The sequence below is a fragment of the Bubalus bubalis genome, chromosome 5, assembly GCF_019923935.1.
Source record: "Bubalus bubalis isolate 160015118507 breed Murrah chromosome 5, NDDB_SH_1, whole genome shotgun sequence".
Lineage (NCBI taxonomy): Eukaryota > Metazoa > Chordata > Mammalia > Artiodactyla > Bovidae > Bubalus > Bubalus bubalis.
Genome location: NC_059161.1, coordinates 4,305,634 through 4,327,451, shown reverse-complemented (window position 1 = coordinate 4,327,451; position 21,818 = coordinate 4,305,634). Strand labels below are relative to the sequence as shown.

At 41.7% G+C, this 21,818-nt stretch overlaps 1 protein-coding gene across 7 annotated transcripts in view; it reads right to left on the bottom strand.

Moving 5' to 3' along the window:
• The window catches only part of DENND1B (DENN domain containing 1B), a 279,905-nt gene that overhangs the window by 172,526 nt on the left and 85,561 nt on the right, over positions 1-21,818 (bottom strand). For 6 of the 7 annotated variants that reach the window (XM_025285317.3, XM_025285321.3, XM_025285327.3 and 3 more), the window contains exon 3: positions 12,994-13,037. The exons of the other annotated variant lie outside the window; for it this stretch is intronic. In XM_025285317.3, coding sequence (XP_025141102.3) covers positions 12,994-13,037 — 44 coding nt within the window. The remainder of the gene's footprint in view (positions 1-12,993; positions 13,038-21,818) is intronic. 7 annotated transcript variants of the gene reach the window in all.

Sequence of the window (21,818 nt, the reverse complement as noted above, 5' to 3'; positions counted from 1 at the left end):
ACGCCTATATTATCTGTTCACTATGGAAAATACACCTAAAATTATCACCAAAATTTCTCATGTCTATGAATCTACATGCATATAATCCAGAAAAGTCTTTTCTTTAATTGAGTTAGTGTGAAATACCTCTGGAGAATACCTCTGGAAAGTGTCAATAAACTATAGATTATAAAGTCTCATAATTTAAACTCCCAAATATGGACATTTATAGCAGCTTTATTCACAATTGCCAAAACTTGGCAGCAATTAAAATGTCCTTCTGTGGGTAAATGGATAAACTCCGGTACTTCCAGACAATGGAATATTTTCCAGCACTAAAAAGAAAGAAGCTACCAAGCTATAAAAAGACATGGAGAAAGCTTCAATGTGTATTACTAAGTGAAAGGGGCCAATCTGAGAAGATTATATACTCTGTGAAAAGGCAATAACTATAGAGACAATAATAAAAGCTATGGTTTTTCCAGTAGGCATGTATGCATATGAGAGTTGGACCATAAGGCACGCTGAGCACCAAAGAATTGATGCTTCCAAACTGTGGTGCTGAAGAAGATTCTTGAGAGTCCCTTGAACAGCAAGAAGATCAAACCAGTCAATCCTAAAGGAAATCAACCCTGAATATTCATTGAAAAGACTGATGTTGCAGCTCCAATACTTTGGCCACCTGATGCAAAGAGTCAACTCACTGGAAAAGACCCTGGTGCTGGGAAAGACTGATAAAAGGAGAAAGGGGTGGCAGAGGATTAGATGGTTAGGTAGCATCACCGACTCAATGGACACGAATCTGAGCAAACTCTGGGAGACGGTGAAGGACAGAGGAGCCTGGAGTACCACAGTTCTTGGGGTTGCAGAGAGTCAGACATGACTTAGAGACTGATGGAGATAAATGGAGACTGTAAGAAGACAAGTGGTTGCCAGGGCTGGGGATGGCAGGGTGAAATAGCCAGGCAGAGCACAGGGAATTTTTAGGACGCTGAAAATACCCATGTGTTACTATAATGGTGGCTGTGTCATTACACATCTGTCTAAACCCATAGATGGTGCAATAGCAAGAGTGAGCCTTAAGGTGGACTCTGGACTCTGGGCCAGTACGTGTCAGTGTAGGTTCATTCTTGGTAAATAACGCACCATCCGGTAAAGATACGGATAAAGCCAGAGGCTGTGCAAACGCGGCTGCAGGGCGTAAACGAGACATCACTGCACCTTTCTCTCCATTTTGCTGTGAACCTTAACTGTTCTAAAAGACAGAGTCCTTTACAAAAATGTTAAATAAATTAAAGCAGCTCTACTCTGATTGGCTTATAGAGAGAAACGTGCATAAACTGATTATTCCTCAAAGTCCTATAAATAAGGAAATTGAACTAATACTTCAAATGTGCCAGACTTCCAGAAAATTTATAGTGAATTCAGATTCACATAATTAAGGAACATCCTCAGCAAACATCTAGTTTCATCATTTTACTTTAGTAAATATAGCTGTGACTTCTGACTTCTGAATGTTAATTAAAACATAAGCACACGTTCATTCTATCTCAGTTTGCTTTTCCCAAATGCATACAGGCTAAATTAGCTAACATGGCATACTGCTTAAGGTTATAAAAGATGTAAATATTCAACCAAATTGTATCATTATTCTGGCAAGCTTTATTTCAATAGTAACTATAGTTTGTAATATATATGCTGAAACAATTTCAAAACTCTTGAGGTAACCAAAACATTAAACTGATATTGAGTTAATCAATAAATACTCATTATACTATACACTGTATTAAAGGGCCTTCCCAGGTGACTCAGTAGTAAAGAATCCACCTGCCAATACAGGAGCTGCACAAGACGAGGGCTGGATCCCTGGGTTGGGAAGATCCCCTGGATGAGGAAATGGCAACCCACTCCAGTATTCTTGCCTGGAGAATTTCATGGACGGAGGAGCCTGGTGGGCTATAGTCCATGGGGTTGCAAAGAGTCAGACACGACTGACCATGAACAAAAATAATATATTAAAACCCTAGATAACTTCTAAAATACCAAAAACACTGATCACCAAGCATATTCAAGTCTATATACTTCTCATTTCTGTGTGCTGTAAAAAGGCTACACTTTTGGGTCATGTTACTGAATGTGTTCACTTTGGCCACTACGCAGCGAGGGGGGAGGGAAACGTGTGGCTACAGAAAGGGGACCATGGGACCGAGTCTGGTGGTCTGTCAAGATGCTTGTGCAGGACACCAGGTGCTCAGTTATCCATGCCCCCTCCACCCAGTGCTTGCTTTCTCATTTTCTGTGAAACAGAAGTTACTTGTCCAGGTTAAAAGTTATAATTAATATGAGTGGTTAAGACTACATGATGAACAACAGTGTCAGATAAATACAACCGTGGATATGTTTTTGTTTCCAAAGAATAGTTTTATCCTAAACAGTGATTCTTGGGCTTTTTCAACTGTTTACTTCTATATTCTTGGGACTTAATGAGGACGGTGATGAGCTAGCGTTTATGTGACAATTGCTGAAATGTAATATATTAGAAATTAAAACTGGTAAATTTTTAAAAGACACGTGGACAATTATGTAAAGTTTAAAAATAAAATAAAATTAAAAAATAAATAAAAGACACGTGGATTCATCTGATGACAGCAATCATGGATGCACCGCACGTTAACACACAGAACACAAATGTGATGCTTATGAAGACGACAATGAAATCAGTGTGACCTTGCAGATCTCTGAGATGCGTCTTTAAGTATCAGTTTGTTCTTGAATAGGACACAGCGCAATGAATAAAGCTTAAAATGCTTGCTGATTCCTGACTCTGGAAGGAAGCTATGAAAATTGTTAAAGTTCACTCAGTTTTGATGGGCTTCTGATTCACCCTCTGCCTACACCAGGAAAGGTTCCTCTTGGCTCCATGCGCCTCTGGGACAGTCAAAACTCTGGGTCTCTGCAGAATAATTCTCTGTGTTTGATACAGACTTTATTATGTCTTCTATTATTCAAGAGTGGGGAGGAGGGTCACAAAAGTTCCTCACTTATGAAAGAGGAACATTCAATCCTCATTCAATATACACATTCAATCATGTTACTGCCTATATTTACTTTTAAATATTTTATTGTCACATAATCAAATGCTTGCTTCTTAGGCACCTCTGAACCCAATCATAGTCAAATATCCAAATCTTTTAACAACTTTTTAAATTTTGCCTTCCCAAACTCAGATTCTGAATACAGAAAAAAATTAAAAACCTGCAGGATCTGTTTTTTAACTAAAACTATCTGGGGGATTTCCTTGAAGCTCCCTGAAAAACTCAAGGATGTATACTCTTATAAAATGAGATGCTATAGGGAATTTGTCTTGTTTGATATATTATCATAAGGGTGGTTTAACAGAATTGTTATTATACAAAAAGCTGACCAATCAGAAGAGACCCTTAGCCTGCTCTAGGTTAAATCTGTACATGTAAATGTTATGAGTATGAAATATCTCAGAAAGCACATGCTTTATGGGAAGTATCTAGAGACATGCCAGCACCCTTGCTCTCCGGAATATGTTTTACTCTCCAGGAAAACAAGGGTCAAATCTCTTATGAAATAGTTCTGCCGAATTCTCCAACACTCACCAGACTCCCAGCAGTGCTTTGCCTGGTGATACGAGGCAACAATAACGAAATATTACGAGATCTAGTTTCAGTTGTTATTTAGAATCTTCACCTGGACATAATCTTCCTTCTCTATTTTAAATCCCTTGACTCTTCTAAACCAGTGGTTCCCAGCTAGATATGCACCTAACTTAACCTCGAAGTTATATAAAAATGTGTTTGTCTGAGCCCTCCTCCAGATCCACTAAATCTCTTTACTTGACACTCTGAGTATACTATCACTATACTATGCCTCAGGATTATTGCATGTTACATTCTCAAGATCTTTCCTCTATAAAAATTCTGTTCACCCATTTTCATAAATCAGACATAACTTGAACTGGATCCTCAGAAAACAGGCTTACACATTGTTCTTACACACATTCTAAAACCTTTTTTTTTGAATGGTTTTATTATCTTCATTATCATACAACAGAAACAAACAAATTTCCTTTTCCATGTTTTACTTTTACGATGAACCCTCAACAGGCATTTCACACTTGAGCATAATCATCAATAAATTAACAACAGCCCACTAAGTCTCTATCATCCGCAGATGGTTTACTCTTGTTTCTGATACCCTGAAGACTGTTAGAAGCTATAGAATTTGTCTTCAACAAAGGTCAGTCTTGGAGCTTAGTGGCAGTAGTCATCTCAGGTACCTCCAACCACTGACACTTCAAAGAACAAATTCATGGGTGCAGGTTTTTGAACTGACAATGCTCAGGCCATTCCATTGGACAGAGTCAGGCTCTCCAAGACTCTTTTTAGTCAGGAAGTAGAAAGTTTCATGAAACTGCTGTGGCAATATCCAGCAGAACAATAATTAACTGCATCGCACTGAATAAACTAATGCAGGAAATTTCACTGTTTGAAATATGTTTGATGCTGTTGCAAAATGTTCTATTTTCTGGACATTTATATGGAAGCCCTTGCCTCCTTCCTAAGTTGTCTGTAACCCACAACCACTCCGTAAACTCTGCTTCTGTGAACAGAAATATAATTTTTAAATTACATCTAGTTCTCATTGATTCCTTCCCTCCCTCAGAAACTCTCACCGGGCCCCTTGAATTCTCATGGCAATACTGTTATCTGCACAAGTTTAATAAGACCCTGTCACTCATTTCACCCAGGATACAACTGGAAACACTGACTATACAACCAAGGCCATACTTGAAGTACCTGTCGAGAAAACGCTTGTTTAACCAGCCACGTCCGGGCACTCTGAAGGAATAAAGGTTAACTATACGTATGGAGGGGCTTCCCTGGGGCTCAGATGGTAGAAAGTCTGCCTGCAATGCAGGAGCGTGGGTGCATGCTCAGTTGTGTCCGACTCTTGGAGACCCTGTGGACTTTACAGCCTGCCAGGCACCTCTGGCCACAGAATTTTCTAGGCAAGAACACTGAAGTGGGTGCCATTTCCCACTCCAGGGGGATCTTCCCAACCCAGGGATCGAGCCCACGTCTCTTGTGTCTCCTACATTGGCAGGCGGATTCTTTACCACTGCACCCCCTGGGAAGCCCAGGGTTCAATCCCTGGGTTGGAAAGATGCCCTGGAGGAGGGCATGGCAACCCACTCCAGTATTCCTGCCTGGAGAATCCCACAAACAAAGGAATCTAGCAGGCTACAGTCTGTGGGGTCCCTAAGAGTGGGACATGACTGAGTGACTTTCACTTTCACTGTTTATAATTATACCCTCCATTAAAAATATTCTTTAATACTAGTCTCAGAAACCTCTGGCCTAATGGAATAAACAGAAAGTAGGGAGGTGGCAGATCTGGTGAGCATCACGGGAAGCAAAACGCTGTGGGAACTCAGAGGCACATCCAATCCAGGCCGGTGACAGAGGGCTCCTCGGAGGATACGACCTCTGAGCCGAGACCAGAAACACAGGCGAGGGAAGAGCAAGCAGGAGACAGGCATCTCAGGCCGAAGGACTCCCATGTTCAAGGAGAGAATGGAGGTGGATGGCTGGGGTTAATGCATAAGGGAAACGAATGTCTGCTATGAAATGCACACCACTGCCTTATTAGGTAAAGGGGGAGGGAGACAGAGCAAGAAGAGGCTTCAGGTGGAAACAGAGGCCCTGAGCAAGGGCTCGATCCTGGTAAGAGGGCTGGACTTCACCTTGAAGGTGTTAGTGGGGAGAACCGGGTTTAACCAGCCTTCAGGTCAGCAGGCTCTGCAGTCACACTGCCTTAGAATGATGACCCTGCTACTTTCTAGCTGTGTGACTCCTGCCACATCCGTTCTGCTTCCTCATCTGTGAAGTGGGAATTACCATAGCCCCTCAGGCTCACAGGGTGTTACGAGGACAGGTAAAGCAGTTAGAACTGCCCAGCACACTGTAAGCCCCAACGACAGTATGCTCTCACAGCCAGGGATAGAATAGGACGATCAAATAGTTAGCCCAGAAATCCCATTAGGGGACTGCAGTTAGAGAGGAACTTTAGGGGACTTTGGGGGACCCCTGAAAGTTTATGATCACGTAAGAAAGCAGGTTTGCTTAACCACAAAACCAAGCAGGCTAACTTAAAAACAAAACCATGAAACAGAAGCGTCAGACAAGCTTCGAAACAATAAAACAATGGTGGCGAGAGACCCACATCCTGCCCAGTGCGTTCAGTAAGCAATGACCCCAGGACGTGCTTTCTGCACACGTAAAAACTAACTTATGGAAAGGTGACATTTCAAAGGAGAATATATTAAATAGGGACAAAAACAGAGGTGAAAAGAAGAGTTAGGAGGATGTGAATTAAGGAAAGGAACTTAGAAGTAGTTGAGACAGATTTACAAGACATAAAAGAGGCACAAGCAATAGGGTTTGGTGACACATTGATTAGAGCAGCTGAGTGGGGGAAACACAGGTCAAAAATTCATATAGAAAGTCCCCGGCTGGGGAAAGAGGCTTCAGTGGGAGCTCTCACTGGGATAAGACACATAAGAACAATTCCTCCACACCAGGGAGCGTGGTAAACACAGTGACTCAAAATGACTGTGGGCGTGCTCAGCCGTGTCCCACCCTTTGCGACCCTGTGGGCTGTGGCCGCCAGGCTCCTCTGTCCACAGGACTTCCCCAGGCGAGAATACTGGAGTGGACTGCCAGTTCCTCCTCCAAGGGATCCTCTGACCCCGGGATGGGACCCACGTCTGCTGTGCCTCTCACACTGCAGGCGGATCTGTTATCACTGAGCAACCTGGAAAGGCAAAGATGACCGTGGAACACAAACAGGAGGAATTCTTCAATATATTGCAGCAGATAAAACATCTAAGCTGCATTATAAAGGAAGTACTTAAGAGAAGTGGAAAAGGGCATCTGAAACGTGAGAAACAGCCCAGAATCAAACGCCGAGCAGGAAACTAAGTGCTGCAAGAGGGAAGAGTTACAGGTGAGTCAGAAATATGGCCTGGGGTCAGCTCCTCAAAACGCTACTTTTCCTATCTAAAAATTACGTAAATACACCTAGGGATGTCTATGTGTCAGCCATCACTAAAAGATTATGACTCCGTGGTCTTAGACTTCTGCAGGGAGCCATCCTGAAAGCATCTCTCGTGTTACTGTCAGGAAGCAATATCTGCCACCACAAAATGTGTCTCTTTGGCAGGAGGATTTCTTCGGGCTGATTCTTTTGTAAGAAATTGAGACTGAGGAAGTGGGCCTTGCTCCCTCCCCATAACCGCCTAAAGGTATTTAGACAGAGGGCCTGTTCCCAGAATAGAACTATCACCAGAGACCTCTGTGAACACAGGCCAGGTGCGGGGGTGGGGTGGGGGGTGGGAACTAGCCTAGAGACCCGAGTCACGCTGCGTCCCCGCTCTCTGCAGGCCCAGCAAACATCTGTGCACCAGACACCTGCTTTTCCATCTCCACGGGAATTGCTTTTCTCCCCTCCAAGTTCACAGACCACTACCCCAGACATCCTCTCCTGTCTTTAGCTGAACATGGTGCTTGAGGAGAAGGCTTCAGCTCTTCGGGCAAGTTCCCAGTTTTCCTGGGTCTCTCCCACATGTTGCTGTTTAGCTGCTAAGTCATGTCCAATTCTTTTGGGACCCCCTGGACCAAAGACTGCCAGGCTCCTCTGTCCATGGGACTCTCCAGGCAAGAATACTGGAGTGGGGTGCCAGTTCCTCCCCCAGGGGACCTTCAGGCAGGTTCTTTACCACGGAGCCACCAGGGCAGCCCCGCTCCCATGTGGACATGTTATTAGACTTCTGTTTGCTTGTCTCCTGTTCATCTGTTTGATGTCAGTTTAATTCTAAGACCAACCTGAAGAGCCTAGAAGGGCAGAGGAAAAATTTCTTCCTACTTAACACTATAATCTTCCTGAAGGTCTATAAAGCAGCAAAATTCTCAAACTAGTTATCGAACCACAAAAACAACATTCTACATAAAGCAGTTCTATCTGGTCCTCATCATAACTTAATAAACATTCATGGCCTTACAATATAATAATAAAGCTGCTGGCTCCCGTTCATGGAGTGTTTCCCATGTGCCAGGCACTATGCTTCATAGACTCCATTCTTTTCCTCATTTTGTCAGATCAGTAGAATCAGCCCTATTTTGCAAATGAGGAATTAAGAGAGATAAAAAACTCTTGCCAAAAGCAACACTTCATACAATCTGTAAGTACAAAGCCATGACTCAAACACAGACCTGAGTCCAGCATGTGTGAGATTTGATTTCTGACCATTCTCTAAAGGTATATTTCGCTCACAAAGACTGAGTCCTCGTACTCAAGAAATACAGACCAACCATGGCCTTATGAGGCCAACGGTACATGAAAACAGCAGACACATAGAAATGTGAGCCATGAAGATGACAAGCAGAAAGTGAGGGCAAAAAGTCAAGTACTGTGAAAAATAGCATCAAGCTATTAAGTGTAAATGTGAACAACGGGAATATAAGAGCAATGGAGAGCTCAGCTTGACAGCAGCAAAAAGACACAAAATTACTCATTTCATCCAGAAGTGGTGAAGGTCTCTGGAATGTAACGGGAGACGATGCTATCACCTGCGGCAGGAAGGGCAGCATTTCTTCTGCATCCATCTTCTCAGCCACGTTCCTCAATGCATTTGCAAGACATAAAACTGACATTGACTAAATCTGTCTGTAAATCCTCTAATTCATTCACACCTTTTCATCTCCTACGGGTGCACAACTCCATTTTTCCTGATTCCCCAAAGTCCCCTCCATTTGCATGGAAGATAATTCAACATTCCTTCAAGAGCCAAAACATGACTCAGCCTCTCATTACTCTTCTCTACCCAGTGCAGCCCAGAACACCTCTGTGCACAGGCTCCCCGCATCACGCCTGCAAAAGCTTAATAAACAGGAGCCTGAACTAGAGAGAGTGGGGTGACCAGAAGGGGGAGCTCTCAGGCCCTAACAGAGCCCAACAGGAAGAAGACCGGCTCCGCTTCCCTCCCACAAGGGCTCAGTCAACGAAAAGCCACAGACTCTTGGTCTCCACGACCCTCCCCACTTCCTGTCGCTCTTCTATAAAAGACTTCTTCTTCGCCTGCCCTGTGGGACTTGCACGGGGCTCAAGCTGCAGACCTCAAGATGCAACTCTCTGCGGATCCCAAAGAAACCCACCTTTGCTGGCAGTCGATTTACTTCAGGGTCAACACGTTCTTCCTCTTTTTCATTCCTAACATAACCAGCTCTTTCAGATCCTAGTTACTCCTCAGCTAGTCTTCTGCAAAGTCACTTACTTCCTTGCTTCCAGTTTCTCCCACGACCAATCCATACTGAAATCTTTTCCAATTACTATTCCTAACATACTTGTTTTGTTATATCACACTCTCCTTAGTTCGTTGGAAGCACCACCTCTTTAGCAAGGCCTTTAATTGTTGCCAAGACTCAGCCCAATTTATGTTTGTAGCTTCATCTCCCACTCTCCTTACACAAAATTCTCCACTGTAAAAAAAAAAACAAAAAAGCTAAAATCAAATCAATTACAACTCCTTCTGAAGTGTGATTTGGGTTGTCCCACTGGTTCTTCTATTGCCAAAAGAAGGAAACCAAATAAAAATTGGTTTATTATTTTCCATATAATAAACAAATGCCTATGATGGATCAAGAGCTCCATGAGGTAGAACCAAAGGAGTAAATGAATTGCTATTACTTCTGTGGATTAAAAAACACACTGCTTTCCAATTATAAAGATACTAGGGGATAGGGGACTTTATATACTAAATTTTTTTAAAAAGAGCTAAAATAAGCAAGTAGGGCTTGGGTCAGCATTCCAAGCAGAAATAATAATATACCTTACTTGTTAATAGCACATGCTTCTGAGTTAGACAAACCTGCCCTCAAGTCTTAGCTCTGCCTCTTCTAAGCAATGTTATCAGGCCAGTTTCTTACTTAAGTCTCAGTTTCAGGACCGATACTATCTTCTAACAATACTGGAAGGATGAAGATAAAATCAATTATGCACATAAGCACCTAGCACAGTGCCTAGTACATGGTAAGAGCTAAACAAAGAGCTTTTTTAAAAAGAATTATCTTTACTGAAGCATCCCAGATCCACTGAAAAGGCTGTTTAGGAAGAAGGAGACAATTCATATACGAAACCAGGAAAAGATAAAAGCGACGAGAAACACAGAGTGCTGTGTGCTGTGCTAAGTCGCTTCTGTCGTGTCTGACTCTTTGTGACCCCACAGACTGCAGCCCACCAGGCTCCTCTGTCCACAGGACTCTCCAGGCAACAGTACTGGAGGAGGTTGCCTTGCCCTTCTCCAGGGAATCTTCCCAACCCAGGGATCAAAACCATGTCTCTTACGTCTTCTGCACTGGTGGGCAGGTTCTTTACCACTAGCACCACGGGTCATCTGTAGTGTTCAGAATATTCGCCAAAAAGCATACAACAAAACCATTCTTCACAGCCCATGGCTGGATTCCCACACGAAATGTGGTTTCTTTAGATATAAAGTGAAGTAGTTAAACAAAATACTACCTAAAGTTCCTTCCAAAAAGTCTACAAGAACTGCTATGCCCTGAAATCCTGAGGGTTATGAATGCTCATCAACTTTACGTGGTCAAATGCTTCTGTGTTTCATTAAGTATGTGAGGGCTTATTAATGTTCCCCTGACCTCACAAATGTGGGAAACAAAGCAACAGCTAAGACATTCCTATCACCAGTTTATCAGTCACAAAGAGGAACAGCAACAGTCTGTCTCACTGAAAAATTTACTGCAGCTGAACTCCACAAGCATGCCATCACTTCAGCAAACCCAAAGTGAGGAGCCTCCAGATGCCCTAGGAATTCTCAGGGGCAGTTTTAAGAGTTAGAAATTACACAGAAATAAAGAATCCGGACAGGAGGTGAGACCAGAGAGAACTAGAAAGACCAAGAGAGAAACAGAATTTTACAACAGTAAAATGAGTCAGCAAGGCTCTAACCTAACTTCCCGTCGTGGTGGTTTAATTGCTGTCGTGTCTGATTCTTTCGACCCCACAGACAACAGCCCGCAGGCTCCTCTGTCCATGGGATTCTCCAGGCAAGAACACTGGAGTGGGTTGCCATTTCCTTCTCCAGGAGATTTTCCCCACCCAGGAATCGAACCCAGGTCTCCTGCATAGCTGAGACAAACCCAGACAGCATATTAAAAAGCAAAGACATTACTTTGCCAACAAACGTCCATCTAGTCAAAGCTATGGTTTCTCCAGTAGTCATGTATGGATGTGGGAGTTGGACCATGAAAAAAGCTGAGCACCGAAGAATTGATGCTTTTGAACTGTGGTGTTGGAGAAGACTCTTGAGAGTCCCTTGCACGGCAAGGAGATCAAACCAGTCAACCCTAAAGGAAATCAGTCCTGGATATTCATTGGAAGGACTGACGCTGAAGCTGAAACTCCAATACTTTTGGCACCTGGTGTCAAGAACGGACTCACTGGAAAAGACCCTGATGCTGGGAAAGACTGAAAATGGGAGGAAAAGGGGATGATAAAGGATGAAATGGTTGGATGGCATCACTGACTCAATGGACATGAGTTTGAGCAAGCTCTGGGAGTTGGTGATGGACAGGGAAGCCTGGTGCGCTGCAGTCCATGGGGTCGCAAAGAGTCAGACTTGACTGAGCAACTAAACTGAACTCCTACATTAAAGGCAGATCCAAGGGAAGTAACTTTCCATTACTGAGGAACAAACCCAATGGAGCCTCATATGTACAAATCCCGTCTTCACTGTACCCACTTACATACCTAAAATACTTATAAGTCTATTCTTTCTCCAAAAGGCTAAAGACAAATTAAAAGCACATATTCTCTTATTATGTGAAACAACAGTCAATCTAACTAATATTTAACATGCTCACTGAACTCACATTTTCAGCGAAATTTCCTAATCTTAGATACGGATTTTCATATTATAAATTATTCTTCCACATCAAAATCACATGTCAGCATATTTCTGAATTAACTGCTTTAAAATGAATACTTTTATCAGCTTTCATTTTTGTAAATTATATCTGTGAACTTAACATGCTTAAGCTTGTAGGGTTATAATTTTATAATTTTAACAGTGACAAAATTGTTTCACCCCATTTCTTTGCAGACAAAAGAAAAAAAAGGAACCTGCTCATCAGATTTCCAGAAAGAGTAGTATTTTGTGTAAAAATTTAAATGTGTATGGTTACCCATATAATTCACTTCAAAATTATAAATGTATAATATAAACTATAAGGATTTTTTAATTTACACACATCATGTCAAAATAATTCACAGTTTTGGTCACACTAAATACTTAAGGAACTACAGAAGATTACACTTAAAATACAAATACAGTAAATTCATTTTGAAGTCTCCTGTTTTAAGAAAATAAAGCTACAAATAAGAATTATTTTAAAACAAGGAAATAATGCCAGTTCAACTTATATATATTAATGATCCCAATATTACTGTAACAAGGACAGAACTGGTCTCTTAGTTACAGCAGTTGCTACTTCTTACTGTCTTACTTACAGAGCTAAGAAAGAGCTAAGTAGCACCCTTCTGTTTTACCGACAGAAGGGTATTCCTCAAAGAACCGCACCATCAGTCTTTCTGTTGGGGAAATGCTTAAGTGTTTCTAAATATACTTTCCACAGATACATTAAAAGAGTGTAAAAACACATGGAAACTGTGAACATTCACTTCCTATTAGCTTCAAGATGGGCCTCTTCATCACCCATCTCGCTGGCAACTTCCAAACCTTTTCCAGATACTCTCCATACATGGCTTTTATTCTCAGAGCTGACCAAGAGGAAATACTTGGAGTGATTCATAGGCAGCAGTAGCTTCAGTACCAGTAGTAGCAGTAACAGCAGTAATAATCATCAATATTCAATTTTAAATGCTTTTTAAAAATGATGTGGTTCCAACCTGGTCTGCAAAGTCCTCTGGGAACTTCCACAGCACCTCCGGATCTGTAAACAATAGACAGAGGGCATCACCCAGAGAAAGCAAGGCAGCCACAGCAGCACTCGAGTTCAAATACTCTTACGATTGTCAGAGCTACTTTTTAAAAATAATTAAAATATTTTTCTTTAAATATTTACAATCGATGAGGTTCAAAATTAAATATTTCGATAGTTTAAGGGTTTTAACGACCTTTAGAACAGGAATAATAAAATGAATAATTTGGTCAAACTCTTACAAATCAAAAGCAACTCATTTTTTATTTATACACCTTGGACATTAAGATTCTAAAATATAAATTTTCAGATTTAACTCCACTTAATATACTGGTTTTAATTTGAAAAACATTTAAATGTGGTAAATATGTAATTAAATATATTACAGCCCACAGAAACTAGACCAAAATACATCACCTTAAATTTCTACTTAAAATCCTCAATAGACATTTTCCCAAAGAGGACATGCCAACAGATGCATGAAAAGGTGCTCAACATCGTGAATCTGAGAAATGCAACTAAAACCACAATGAGACATCACCTCACACCTGTCAGAACGGCATCACCAAGAAGAACAAATGTCGGCGAGGATGTGGAGAAATGGGAATGGCCCTACACTACGACAGGACTGTAAACTGGTACAGCCACCATGGAAAACAGAACGGAGACGCCTCAGAAAACGAAAAGCAGGGCTACCAATGATCTAGCAATTCCACTCATGGGTATATATCCAAAAAAAAGCCAAAAACACAAATTGGAAAAGATACATGAACCCCAATGCTCACAGGAGCACTATTCACAATTGCCAGTATATGGAAGCAGCCTAACTATCCATCAACAGACGAGTGGACGAATAAGATGCGGTGTGTACGTGTACACACACATACACACAATGTAATACTGCCAAGTCACTTCAGTCATGTCCGGCTCTGTGTGACCCCATAGACAGCAGCCCACCAGACTCCCCCATCCCTGGGATTCTCCAGGCAAGAACACTGGAGTGGGTTGCCATTTCCTTCTCCAATCAATGTAATACTACTCAGCCAGAAAAAAGAATGAAATTTTGCCATCTGCAGCAACATGGATGGCCTTGGAGGGTATTATGCTAAGTAAAATAAGTCAGACAGAAAAAGACAAATACCGTATGATGTCACTTATATGCAGACTCTAAAAAATGAAACTAACGAATGTAGCAAAAAGGAAACAGACTCACAGATGTACAGGACAAATGAGTGGTTTCCAGTGGGAGAGGCAAAGGGGAGGGGCAAGACAGAGGTGTGCTGACATACAAACTACTATATCCAAAATAAAGCAGCTACAAGGATACACCACACAACATGGGGAATGCAGCCAGTTGTTCTGTAGTAACTATAAATGGAATGTAAGCTTTAAAAACTGGGACTCACTATGCTGAACACCTATAACTTAAATTTACTGTATATCAACTATATATGTGTGTGTGTTAGTTGTTCAGTTGCGTCCAACTCTTTGCAACACCATGGACTATAGCCCTCCAGGCTCCTTCCCCAGAATATCAACTATAATTCAATTTTTAAAAAATGAAAAATAAAGTAAAATAAATAAAATAAAATCTCAATAAAAATGTATAAATACTGTAATAATGCTTGTTTTATACCAAGTTTCACTTTTGAAAGCCCATATATGCAACTCTCTAAGTCAGTTTTTAAAATAATAGAGAAGTTGGTAGGCATACATCATCAAACTTATTTAAAATACAATTGACATTTCGGGACATTTTAGAGATATTTTTCTATTATATCCAGTAATTCATATATAAAAATGAGTGTTTTATAAATATTCCCACTGGTTTTTCATTTTCAGTATTTCTTAATAATATTTCTCTTCTACTTAGCATAATAAAAGGAAGCCTTTTTAAGGATCACTAATAAATATTTTGGCTACATATTTTTTAATTCTGTCAAAAACATACTTCTGACTACTGCAAATGTGTTTTAAAAGGATACTGTACAATGGATACTACTCCTTCTGAAAAAGCCTTTGAAAGCCCAATGTAAGTAGCAACCACCACTGATACACAGGATTTGAACTCCACTCCAGGTAAAAGGCTTGTTAGATCAAAGATATCACTTGATGTACCCAGTCAGTGAAAAGTTACGGTTCAATCCCATTATTTTCACTACTATATTGCTTTTAAAAAAATACAGTCCAATGATGCATAATTTTGAGTTTTAATTCCAAAATGCAATAGATACCTGGCGATATTTTCAGCACGAGGGGGCTTCTCTTGCTGTATTAAGATCAAAAGATTTTTTTCAAATATTTGAACTTTAAAAAAGCATGCTTTCTACAATTAACCTTTTTATTTATTAAGGAATAAAAAATTACTACATAGGTTAACATAAAAATCACTTAAAAATCTTACATAAGAATGATGCACTACAAATTTATGGAGCTAATATTAAATGATTATGCCTTCCTGTAAAACAAAATGTATGCTTTTTAAATGAGTATGACCGGTTAGTGTCAGTTGCCAGCCGTGTCTGACTCTCTGCAACCCCATGGACTGTAGCTTGCCAGGCTCCTCAGTCCGTGAAATTCTCCAAACAAGAACACTGGAGTCAGTTGCCATTCCCTGCTCCAGGGGATCCTGCTGACAGCGGGATGGAAGCTGCACCTCTCACATTTCTTGCTTTGGCAGGCAGGTTCTTGACCACTAGCACTACCTGGGAAGCCCACGACATGTATAGATCACCTAAAAATATACTTAGATGGTAATGTCCTGTGGAAATTATTCTGGAAAACATTTATATGTGCAAGCGTATGCATGTGTGGGAGAAGGCAATGGCACCCCACTCCAGTACTCTTGCCTGGAAAATCCCATGGACGGAGGAGCCTGTAGGCCACAGTCCATGGGGTCGCTAAGAGTCAGACATGACTGAGTGACTTCACTTTGACTTTTCACTTTCCTGCATTGGAGAAGGAAATGGCAACCCACTCCAGTGTTCTTGCCTGGAGAATCCCTGGGACGGGGGAGCCTGGTGGGCTGCCGTCTATGGGGTCGCACAGAGTCGGACACGACTGAAGCGACTTAGCAGCAACAGCAGCAGCAGCGTGTATGTGTGTGTGTGTGTTTATGTGGCCGTTTTATCAAAATGGTAGCTATTAGGATTTGAATCTCATAAAAAAGTATGTGATGGATTCTTCATGCAATAGTAAAGCAAAGTTATTATCTCCATAAATTAACACAATATATGATGGCTCTATTTAAGAGTCATCATGCAGAAACGCAGAACAACCCCTTCTTATAAGCAACAGAGTTAGAGACTTTCAACGTGAGTATTTTCAATATCCCTTCTATTTCTAGTTACCATTTGATGAGGGTGAAAGAGGAGCACGAAAAAGCTGGCTTAAAACTCAACATTCAAAAAACTAAGATCATGGCATCCAGTCCCATCATTTCATGGCAAATAAAAGGGGAAATGAAGCACAAGCTGGAATCAAGATTGCCGGGAGAAATATCAATAACCTCAGATATGCAGATGACACCACCCTTATGGCAGAAAGTGAAGAACTAAAGAGCCTCTTGATGAAAGTGTAAGAGGAGAGTGAAAAAGTTGTCTTAAAACTCAATATTCAGAAAACTAAGATCACGGCATCTTGTCCCCTAACTTCATGTCAAATAGATGGGTAAACAATGGAAACAGTGAAAGACTTTATTTTCCTGGGTTCCAAAATCACTGCAGATAGTGACTGCAACCATGAAATTAAAAGACACTTGCTTCTTGGAAGAAAAGATATGACCAACCTAGACAGCATATTAAAAAGCAGAGACATTACTTTACCAACAAAGGTCCGTCTAGTCAAAGCTATGGTTTTTCCAGTAGTCATGTATGGATGTGAGAGTTGGGGCCATAAAGAAGGCTGAGCACTGCAGAATTGATGTCTTCAAACTGTGGTGCTGGAGAAGACTCTTGAGAGTCCCTTGGACTACAAGGAGATCCAACCACTCCATCCTAAAGGAAATCAGTTCTGAATATTCATTGGAAGGACTGATGCTGAAGCTGTAATTCCAATACTTTGGCCACCTAATGTGAAGAACGGACTCACTGGAAAATACCCTGATGCTGGGAAAGATTAAAGGTGGGAGGAGAAGGGGACCACAAAGGATGAGATGGTTGGATGGCATCAACGACTCAATGGACATGAGTTTGAGCAAGCTCCGGGAGTTGGTGATGGACAGGGAAGCCTGCTGTGCTGCAGTCCATGGCGTCACAAAGAGTTGGACACGACTGAGCGAGTAAACTGAAAAGGGAAAAAGTAGAAGAAGTGACAAATTTTACTTTCTTGGGCTCTAAAAGCACTGCAGACAGTGTAGCAGATATGAAATTAAAAGATGTTTGCTCCTTGCAAGGAAAGCTATGACAGATCTAGACAGCATATTAAAAAATAGATATCACTTTGCCAAAAAAGAAAGTCCATATAGTCAAAGCTATGGTTTTTCCAGTAGTCATTTATTGCTGGGAGCCAGAGTGAGGAACTCCGCCCGTGGCAAAGGTCATGAGGAAGGGGGCTCGACATACACAAAGGCGGGATCGAGCCTCAGGAGTCCCCCTGGAAATTCTCGAGCATCTACCCCCCCCAAAACCAGAGTCTGCCTACTTTACTGCTTTGTGCTCTCACCTACACCTCTGACTTTACGGGGGGCTGTCCCCCACCCGCTCTTTCAGAGAAGGAGTTAACTTAGAGCTCCAGTTAACAATAATTCCTGGGCGTGACAGGAGTGTTTCAACCTACAAACTCCTCTGAAGGTTCTCCAGCCTGCCTGACAGGCTTGTCTGGCCACACGTGATTGTTCACAGCCTTCCAACCGTGAGAGGCACAAGATGCTCTAAACTTTCTAAAAACAGATTCTTTTAAGACATTAGGAAATTATTAGTGTAGTATAGTGGGCTGATTAGAAATTGTATTGGTGAAGGGTTTTTCATTTGTTGAGCCAATGTTTGCTGCTAAGTCTCCACATCCCCTGCCCTTATACACATTAATGAATATATAGAAGAAATAAGTATTAACCTTTGATATTAATCATGTTAGACCTTAGGCTAAGCAAATTCTTTCCTTAATTAAAACCCACTACACCCTCACCCTATAAGAATGTAACTTTATCTGGTGCCTTCGGAAGGTGGCATCTGTTTTAAAAATAATCACCCCTGGAGAAATAAGTGTTCTGGTTGACTGACCGCTGTCACAAGGAGAGGGTCATAAATTGTTAGCAGGCCCCCTGGCCAGAAGATGATGTAACACCCCTAAGACCTTTGTATACATTTGTATGAAGCACCTGATTTTGATAAAAGTCAGGACGGCTGACCCCGCGTGACTTTTGTATTACATCTCTGTGTATAAAAGCGGACCCTGGAAAATAAAAAATGGGATCAATTCCTAGAAAGACTGGTCTCCCCATGTCGTTCTTTCTCTCACCTTCTGGCTGAATTCCCATCTGGAGCGTGGAGGCTCGTCAAGCCTACTAATTATGCCTGGGCTTCTAAGATCTGACCAGGGAGGCCTTAGTGTCTCCTCTCCTTCGGGAGAACGGGAGGATGCCTGCAGCCTACGTAGGTGATGCAAATTTCTTGTCTTGAAATTTTATTAGCTTTCCACGTAAAACAAGTTATTCAGTCTTTTTTCTCCACTGAATTTTCCTACTGAGCTATCCTTATTCTGTTACTCTTTATATCTCTAATTAATATTTAATTAAAGCTATTGTATCCAGTTCGCCGAAGCTGCACCCGCTTCGAATTCGCCAAATCCTGCTGGGGCTGGACCCCGGTAATTTATGGTTGTGAAAGTTGGACGATTAAAAAAAAACAGAGTGCCAAAGAACTGATGCTTTCGAACTGTGGTGCTGGAGAAGACTCTTGAGAGTCCCTTGGACTGCAAGAATCAATCCTAAAGGAAATCAGTTCTGAATATTCATTGGAAGGACTGATGCTGAAGCTGAAACTCCAATACTTTGGCCACATGATGCGAAGAACAGACTTAAGAAAAGATCCTGATGCTGGGAAAGATTGAAGGCAAAAGGAGAAGCGGGGGAGGGGGCGGTGCAGAGGATGAGATGGTTGGATAACATCACTGACTCAGAGGACAAGCATTTGAGCAAACTCCTGGAGATAGTGGAGGACAGAGGAGCCTGGCGTGCTGCAGTCCGTGGGGTCACAGAGAGTCGGACACAACTTAGCAACTACACAACGACCACCACCATTTGACAGATTCCTTGCACTTAAATCTTCAAGCAAGGACATTCATCCTGCTGGTCAGCCCTGACTGTCCGCCCCGTCATCTGTGGCTTTTGCCTAATTATGTTTTCGTCTGTCACTTTTCTTCATCCCTTACTCACTACATGGCTTTATTCTGTCCCGCCTGTTCTTTCCCAGAAGACAAACAAGCAAATACATGAAAAAAGCATCCATCGGTTTAATCACGTAGTGGGAAATAGCCTATTTCTTTTCTCTTCAGTCAGTGAGCATTACACTTCGGCACCCAAAAATGTACTCTAACCGTCCCTGTGCATCTGGAGTGGGTTCACTTAGCTCCTGCCTGTGTGGTTGCTTACGCTGCATCTGACGCATCTTGGCAGCAACACCTCACAAGCACTGCAGGGAAAGAAACAAAGGAGCTCTGAAAGCAGTAATAACCCAGGTGTCAAATGGATGCGCAGAGACTGAAATTTTCTGTTCCCTGAGGATTACTTTTCAGATACGAGATCTGATCTGGCAAAGTCAGATCCCTTTTATGCTGATTTTACGGGCGAGGGGATGGGAACGGATGGCAGGTCCAGTGCTGCCCCTGATGCCTGGGACACTCTACGTCTGTCTTCTTCCCAGGGTCCGCCCACCTCTCAGAGGAGACTCTGCAACTTAGTTTAAAAAGAAACTGTGCCACCAACGATCCGGAAGCCAAGTAAACAGCAAAGGAAAAACACATAACTTGGTTTTTACACAAACATAATTCATCTCTTATTTTAATAAAAGAATGTTACAGTGTAGTAAGAAAAATACACAAATTTTTATTAAGTCGGTAAATTTGGAAGAAGAGTGTTTACTGTGTTACTTGTGCATCACCACTGCAAGCATTCCAAACTCCTGAAGACTGAGGCTTTTTCTAATGTAAAGTGAGAAAAATGTAGTAAAATTTTCCTTTACAACCAGACCTTTCACATTTTCTGGCCTGAAACTAAAAACCAAAATTAAAATAACTTAAAATATTGTGATTCGAATACACTATTTTTTTAATGCAGGAAGAATGTTGATTTGTACAAATGAGTAACATTTACTTAATTCTGTGGAATTCGTAGATGAATATTTTAAAACTGTGCATTTATAAACCATGGTTCAGAGACTACATACTTTTGAATAGGCAAAATATATAATATTAGTGTTTTGCTTGATTATACCTTCAGTGTTTATTCATCTACACGGTAAAGTCAGAACTTTACAAATGAGGAACCTGAAGCCAAACAATGAGAAGTGTGTCTTAATTATAAGACTAGTTGCTGTCAGAGACTAGACCATCTTTAGTTGAGATCTAAGGAGCAGCTACTTTAAATAATTTCCATAATCAATACATTTCTCTGTCCGATTTAACTTAAGTTTGATTTACTTTGTTCAAAGATCTACGCAATGCTAAAGAAACAGGAGAAACCCCTGCCTTCCAAGGCCCCATAGCATACATGGAGAAGACGTCACAGAGTTGTCTAGGTTTTTGGGCCAACAAGGTATCCTGCAGGAATGCTTGAACTCGAATATTTAGTGGCTTATCATTTCAAAAAATGTTCCTGACAAAAGAATGGTGATGGCTCTTGAGTATAAATGAGCAGGGATCATTAAAGAAACGTCTCCACCTACGGAGATACAATGGTAGACTAAACAAAACTGGTCTCTACGACATATTGAAAAGGAGAGCATCTGGGATTCCCCAATGGCTCAGCGGGTAAAGAAGCCACCTGCCATGTATGAGACGCAGGAGGCACGGCTTCAATCCCTGGGTAGGGAAGATACCCTGGAGGAGGAAACAGCAACCCACTCCAGTATTCTTGCCTGCAGAATTCCATGGACAGAGGAGCCTGGCAAGCTACAGCCCATGGGATCACAAAGACTTGGACATGACTGAGCACAAGCATGGTCTTGCCTAAACCTATAGCACAATAAAATAAACCTACAGGATACTTACTACAGGACAGGCAGCACAAGGAAATCCATGCTAATTTAGAAAGTCACTGAACCACTCAGGAGGGAAAAGCACATGCAAAGTAACACTTGAGTTAGACAAGTAAAGGTTGACTTGGGCTATAAGTGGGCAGAGAACATTCCAGAACAAAGAAACAATATGCACTGAGTCTTCGAGGTTAAAAGAAAGAAGAAAATATTTGGAACTGAAAGAAAAAAAGGAATAATCTGGAATGTAAAGTAGGAGAGAGACCGTCAAGGGATGAAGCCGCAAGGACAGGGGCCCGACTAGAGCATTTAAAACGCACCCACAGGGGCTCAGCAGTGAAGAATCCGCATGCAGTGCAGGTGGCTCGGGTCTGACTCCTGGGTGGGGAAGAGCCTCTGCAGATGGAAACGGCAACCCGCTCCAGTACTCTTGCCTGGAGAATATCGCATGGACAGAGGAGCCTGGAGGGCTACAGTCCCTGGGGTCACAAGGGTAGGACACGACTGAGTGACTAAACCGCTGAAGTATGAGAGGAAGCAACTAAACCAAGGGAGGAGGATCGACAGCAGTGTTTGGAGAATACTGTTAGCGTGTGTTTATAAG